Here is a 7584-nt window from a genome sequence, read left to right as displayed (position 1 = left end):
TTTCCTCTCCTCCCTCCTTCATCTCATCACTCCTCCTCATACTCTTCCTCACCCACCCCAGTGACATGCAAATGGCACCTGTGCCGGTGGCACATAAAAGCACCCATTACACTCTTGGTTGGCATTAGGAAGGGCATCCAGCTGTAGAAAACCATGCAAAACTAGACTGGAGTCTGGCGCAGCTTTCCATCTTACCAACCCTGGTCAAACCGTCCAACTCATGCCAGCATGGACAACAGACATTAAATGATGATGATAATGATGTTGATGAACTGCCAGAGTTGTTGGCATGCTGGGCAAATTGCTTAGTGGCATTTCATTCATCTTTACGTTCTGGTTTCAAATTCCACTAGGGTCTTCATTGACTTTCATCTTTTTGGCTCAGTACATAACTGGTACTTATTTTATCGACTCCAAAAGGATGAAAGGCAAAGTCACCACTCAGTGGAATTTGAACTCGGATCATAAAGACAGATGAAATACCGCTAAGCATTTTGCCTGGCAGGCTAACAATTCTGCCAGCTCGTCGCCTTAATAATAATAATAATAATGATAATAATAATAATAATAATAATAATAATTATTATTATAATAATAATTTAATGTCCATGTTTTGTGCTGGCATGGATTAGGTGGTTTGGCAGGATCCAGTAGGTCTAAGGACCATATTGTGCTCCAATGTCTGCTCTAGCATGATTTCTATGGCTGGATGCCCTTCATAACACCAGCCACTTTACAACACATACTGAGTGTATTTTTTTACCACTAGTACTTAATAATAATAATAACAGTAATGATGATGATGATAACAATGATTTGTCTGGCTGTATGTTTAAGTAAAAGGGTTAGATTTTATTTTGTCTGCATTCAATTTTCCAGCTTTTGTGTCCCAGATCAAACCGTCATCATTTTCTGTTTTGTTTTTCCCCTCTTCCAGTGGTGAGATGAAATGGCCTGATGGAAGACGTTATATTGGAAAATTTAAGAATGGCTTACAGCATGGGTAAGTAATTGTAAAAATGTACCAAGGTATATGTGTTCTGTAGAAAATTTTGTTTGTTCCTAGAGTAGTGTCCAGGTAATAATAAAACAGAAAATTTGTTGAACTCTTTAAGAGCTGAGATAAAAAATAGTCAAGTGTGTTTGGTGTTGAGAAAAGAGAAAATGATTAATTTTGTAGATACTTTGAGTTTCATCAAAAATAAGAAAAAACACTCGTTCAAGTTTTTGAACAAAAACCTGAACAAATGCATTTTGTGAAACACACGTGTGCATACATACATTACATACAAACATATACAAATATATGTATGCATGCATACACACACACATGTACACCTTGAAACCTCAAGCTGCTCAACCCAGATCACTCTTTTACTTGTTTCAGTCATTTGACTGCGGCCATGCTGGAGCACCACCTTTAGTCGAGCCTAGTACTTATTCTATCGGTCTCTTTTGCCGAACCGCTAAGTTATGGGGACGTAAACACACCAGCATTGGTTATCAAGCAATGTTGGGGAGACAAACACAGACACACAAACACACACATATATATATACATTTATATATATATACGACATATATATGACAGGCTTATTTCAGTTTCCGTCTACCAAATCCACTCACAAGGCTTTGGTCGGCCTGAGGCTATAGTAGAAGATACTTGCTCAAGGTGCCACGCAGTGGGGCTGAACCCGGAACCATGTGGTTGGTAAGCAAGCTACTTACCACACAGCCACTCCTGCGTATGTTATTTTATTTTTATTTATTTATTTATTTTTGGTTCTCAAATTTATTTATCAATATATGTGTTGTGTTTCAGAAATGGAAAATATATTGTACCCAAATCAGACTCTGAAGAAATCTATGAAGGTTGCTGGAAAGAAGGCAAAATGAATGGGCTGGGCTCAGTTATGTAAGTAATTTTAATTATTTAATTTATCCTTTATCTTCTAGTTTTTTACTTGTTTCAATAATTAGACTGTGGCCATGCTAGAGAACCACCTTGAAGATGTTTAGTCAACCAAATCAACCCAGAATTTATTTTTTTTGTTTTTAAGTTTTGTACTTATTCTGTTGGTTTCTTTTGCTTAGTCGCTAAGTTACAGTAAACAGACCAACCTGATTGTCAAGTGGGTGTTGGTCAGAGGAGACAAACACATGCATATTTATATGACAATCTTTCATAGTTTCCCTTCTACCAAGTTCATTCACAAAGCATTTGTTGGCCCCAGGGTTACAGTAGAAGTCACTTGCCTAAGATGTCACACAGTGGGACTGAACCCTAAACAACATGGTAGCAAAGCAAGCTTCTTCAGTACACAGTCATGCCTGCACCAACATAGAAGGACATTAAATTATTAGACAAACACTTCCTCCTCCTTTTGGCAAGCTGCAATCTGCTGATCATCATCATCATCATCATCATCATCGTTTAACATCTGCTTTCCATGCTAGGATGGGTTGGACGATTTGACTGTGGACTGGTGAACCAGATGGCTACACCAGGCTCCAATCTGATTTGGCAGAGTTTCTACAGCTGGATGCCCTTCCTAACGCCTACCATTCCGAGAGTGTAGTGGGTGCTTTTACGTACCACCGGCACAAAGGCCAGTCAAGCAGTACTGGCAATGGCCACGCTCAAAATGATGTCTTTAATGTGCCACCTGCACGGGAACCAGTCCAGCGGCACTGGCAACTATCTCGCTCGAATGTCCTTACACGTGCCACCGGCACATGTGCCATCACGATTTCTCTTTCACTTGCTTCAACAGGTCTTCGCAAGCTGAGTTTCTGTGTCCAATGTATATATATATATATATATATTTTTTAGCATCTATAAATAAGTTTCTACTTCATTGACTATTTTATTTTGCATGATTCCAGGTATCCAAATGGAGACCGCTACCAGGGTTATTTCAAAGATGGACAAAAGTTTGGGCATGGAGTTTTGCGCCAGGGTAAGCACATGTCCAGTGTTGCCAGTGTTTACATAGGAGAATGGATGGCCGACAAACGTAATGGATATGGAGTATTAGATGATGTACTTCGAGGTAAGGATGACTAACTCTCACATAATTTATTTATATTTTTCATTCATTTTCACCTCTGTTTTTCTATGCTAGCATGGGTTAGATCAGTAGTTCTCAACCAGGGTCCGTATGGCCCTTGAAGGTCCATATAAAATTTTGTTGTTAACATTTATCTACAATAAACTGGTTATACTTCTGCAATATACAAAACATTTTAACAATTTTTTCATACAATTCTTTCTTATTTAATTCCGTCAAGCCAAGTGAAATCATAGTTGTGGCTGATGCTGGTGTCATGTAACTGGCAAGTAAAAAGCACCTTTTGAGCATTGGGTCTCATGGAGGCGATGTGAATGAGCTCCTTTTGAGCATTGGGCTTCACAGAGGCAAAGTGGCTGAGTTCCTTTCGAGTGTTGGGCCTCACAGAGGCAATGACCAAGACCTTTGGCATTATGTCATGCTTGAGAAGTCCCATCAAGCCGAGCAAAACCACAGTCATGGCAGATACTGGTGTCATGCAAATGGCACCTGTGGCGGTGGCATGGAGAAGCACTCATTACACTTTTGGAGTGGTTGGCGTTAGGAAGGGCATCCAGCTGTAGAAAACCATGCCAAATCGGACTGGAGCCTGGCGCAGCCTTCCATCTGACCAACCCTGGTCAAACCATCCAACCCATGTCAGCATGGACAACGGATGTTAAATGATGATGATGAATGAGACATTTTTAAACACTGACTGGATAATGAAGGCCCATTAGAGTAAAACAGGAATCAAAGGGGTCCATAAGTAAAAAGAGGGTTGAGGACCCCTGTTTTACGGCTGGATACCTTTCTGGATGCTAATGATTGTGTGTTTTTTTTAATTAAGAGATCAATTTCAAACTTCTTTGAAGTCAGAAAGACAGCAGATGAAGTGTTGACAGGAGGAATGGCAACAACATCACTGCTTGTTGCTCACAATTTTCACTGAAGGTCAAATGTAAACAAACACTTAAATACAGCCATTCTACCTCCCGTCAAACTGTTCAATCCATGCCAGCATGGAAAATGGACACTAAATGATGATGATGATAAAACGAAAGGGTTAAATGATGATGATGAACAGTGTTGTTGATGATGATGATGTTTTTTTTTATCTATTTGAAGGTGAGAAATATATGGGAATGTGGCAAGATGACCAAAAACATGGTGGTGGCATTGTGGTCACTCTGGACGGCATGTATTTTGAGGGGAATTTTGTCCAAGGAAAACTCAGTGTAAGAACCACCTTTTTTGCAGTTTCTCTTTGGTCTCTGGTAATTTTTCAATTAGTCTTTCATCTCAAGGCCCAGGGCTTTCATAGAAGACACTTTGTCCAAAGTGCCATGCAGCGGGATTGAACTCAAGATTACATGGTTGGGAAGCAAAAGCTTCACCACACAGCCACTCCTGTACCTCTACTGTTTAGAATTTATAGATGGCAAAATGCTATTAATTTGCTGTACTGGCACCACGTAAAAAGCACCCATGCCAGTACCATGTAAAAATCACCCAGTCCTCTCTGTAAAGGGGTTGGTATTAGCAAAGGCATCCAGCCATAGAAACCTTGCCAAAACAGACAATTGGAGCCTGGTGCAGCTCTGGTCACACCGTCCAACCATACCTGCATGGGAAACAGACACTAAATGATATTGATGAGGATGTGTGTAAGTACCCAAATTTTCAGAGTTATTTTACCCAAATGAAGAATTAGTGCAAAAGTAAAAATGAGAAAAAGAAATATAAAATTTAGCGACATTTTATTTTCAGAATTGTTGTTACATGTTCCATTAATTCCTGACTTATCTATTTATAGGGTTTTGGACTGATGTTAACTGATGATGACAGCTGCTACGAAGGTGAATTCTCTGGAATCACTCAACTAAATGGTAAAGTAAGTATACCGTTTTGAAATGTTTTATATCAGCCTATGATGAAAATTTATCACGTTTCTCTATAGGAAATGAATTAACTATTTGTGTGTCTGTATTGTGAACCAAAATATAGGGTGTTCAGTATATATTAATAGGGTTGCTGTATCTATGTATCTATTTATTTGTAAATAGCCAACAACTTGAAATAAGAACAACTTAAAATTTTGTTGTTGTATCTCAGAAGGGTCATTATACTAATAATAAGCGTGCACACACTGGTTCTATTTCACCTCCTTTATTATTATTATTATTATTATTATTATTATTATCATTATTATTATTTACGCTGTTAGTAGTTTTCTGGTTTTTCTATCTAGGTTTCTCAATTCACTGATCTTCCAGTTTATTATTATTATTATTATTATTATTATTATTATTATTATTAAGGCAGCAAGCTGGCAGAATCGTTAGTACGCCAGGCAAAATGCTTAGTGGTATTTCGTCTGCCACTACGTTCTAAGTTCAAATTTTGCTGCGGTCGACTTTGTCTTTCATCCTTTTGGGTCAATAAATTAAGGACCAATAAAACATTGGGGTCACTGTAATCAACTATTCCCCTCCCCACAAATTTCAGGCCTTGTGCCTCTAGTAGAAAGGATTATTATTATTATTATTATTATTATTATTATTATTATTATTATTATTTCCGTTTTTTCAGGGGACATTACGACTACCAAATGGGGATAGTCTTGAAGGACATTTCACAGGTTCTTGGAATGTTGGCATCAAAGTAAATGCTACATTCCATAAAAATCTTCCTCCTGAGACAGTCAAGAAAGCAGACCTTACCTATGGGATCCACTCAAAGTAAGTGAGATATTGCTACAGTGAGTGTCACTCACATCAACAATTTACTCACGTTCACACAATCAGTACGCATGCTACTTACCTCATTGAAGTTTGTGGTGTCCCTCTGTCATACTTTTAGCCTTCAACACCTGACATAAAATTCATTCTCTCTCTCTCTTTCAAATATATACCCACCCATTTGAAGGGGCCTTTTCCTTTTCGCTTTTGTCTTGCAAGTTACTTGCTGACCTCATTAGTACCAATGTCACAAAAAAGCACCTAGAATGTACTGTAAAGTGGTTTGCATTTGGAAGGGCATCCAGTCATAGAAACCATACCAAAGCTAGCATGGCGTCTGACACAGCTCTGCAGCTCAACAGATGCTTGTCAAACCATCCAACCCATGCTAGGATGGAAAACAGATGTTAAATGATGATGACAATGAAGCTAAGCTTTTTTGAGCTGGTTATTAAGGGATTCAAAACTTTCTTATTTCCATTCTTCTTTATTATAGAACTTACGGTACATTATCTGTGCCAGCAGACCGTAAATGGGAAGATATCTTTAGTCATTGCAAGGCTATGCTTGGTTACACTGGAGAAGGCAAACCAGACCCAGCTAAAGCTTGGCAGGCTGTAGCTGTTATGATCTCCAGTGGGAAGAAATCATTGAGTGACCAAGACTACAAGTGAGTAATCCTATTTTCAACCTTATTTTAGTCTTATTTACTCCAAATCCAAATATATATAAGATTTTAATCCCTGTGAAATTGTACATTGTTTTAGTGGAATTTTGTATTGATCAGTTATAAGGCATTAATCAGTTATAATGTAAACCTATGGAAATAGAAGAGTTATACATTTATCCTTATTTATCACTGATCCATTCATCACTGATCCAGAATAACATGATACACTCTATTGTGAACTATTTTATGCTTATCACTAATTGATCTGTGATAACACAGATCGGTGATTAGTCAAAAATTCTGCTTCTTATGATGTTTTTCAGTTACTTTTTAATCATTTACTGGTCATATGTTATTGAATTTTACTCTAAATATTTTTCCAAACATGAAACAATATCATTATGCATGTTTAAAAGCTGTTTGGAGGTGTTATTTGGGTAAGTCAGAGGGAGAACTTGGGATCAGGAACAAAACCTATTTTACCATATGTTCTATAATTCATTTATCTCTGATTCATTTAATATGGTTGTTTTGTTTTTTTTTTAATCAAATACCTGTGATAAACAAAGATAGATATATATTTAGAATTTCCTACTAATACGTATATACACAGACATCTGAAAAGTAAATGGATGTCATCGTTTTTGAAAGATTTATTTCTAGATGCAAAATAATGTCATTTGATGCATTTAAATCTGTAACCCGGGTTCAGTCCAAGTGTGTGGCACCTTGGGCAAGTGTCTTCTACTGTAGCCTCAGGCCGACCAAAGGCTTGTGAGTGGATTTGGTAGACAGAAACTGAAAGAGGCCCGTCGTATATGTGTGTTTGTGTGTCTGTGTTTGTCCCCCCAACATCGCTTGACAAGTGATGCTGGTGTGTTTACGTCCCCGTAACTTAGCGGTTCGGCAAAAGAGACCGATAGAATAAGTACTAGGCTTACAAAGAATAAGTCCTGGGGTTGATTTGCTCGACTAAAGGCGGTGCTCCAGCTTGGCCGCAGTCAAATGACTGAAACGAGTAAAAGAGAGTAATGAGATACCTTATGCAGTTTTTCATGATTTAACCCACCTGGGCATTGTGCTAAAGAGTAGTGTCCACACAATTAAAGAGGTATAATGTGGG

At 38.1% G+C, this 7584-nt stretch overlaps 1 protein-coding gene across 2 annotated transcripts in view; it reads left to right on the top strand.

The window, feature by feature from the left end:
• The window catches only part of LOC106871355 (alsin), a 92992-nt gene that overhangs the window by 71234 nt on the left and 14174 nt on the right, over positions 1-7584 (top strand). For both annotated transcript variants that reach the window (XM_052970013.1, XM_052970012.1), the window contains exons 18-24: positions 938-1003; positions 1823-1915; positions 2887-3053; positions 4179-4288; positions 4867-4944; positions 5643-5791; positions 6288-6461. In XM_052970013.1, coding sequence (XP_052825973.1) covers positions 938-1003; positions 1823-1915; positions 2887-3053; positions 4179-4288; positions 4867-4944; positions 5643-5791; positions 6288-6461 — 837 coding nt within the window. The remainder of the gene's footprint in view (positions 1-937; positions 1004-1822; positions 1916-2886; positions 3054-4178; positions 4289-4866; positions 4945-5642; positions 5792-6287; positions 6462-7584) is intronic.

Source organism: Octopus bimaculoides, chromosome 8 (genome assembly GCF_001194135.2).
Source record: "Octopus bimaculoides isolate UCB-OBI-ISO-001 chromosome 8, ASM119413v2, whole genome shotgun sequence".
Classification (NCBI taxonomy): Eukaryota; Metazoa; Mollusca; class Cephalopoda; order Octopoda; family Octopodidae; genus Octopus; species Octopus bimaculoides.
This window is presented reverse-complemented; position numbering and strand designations above follow the sequence as displayed.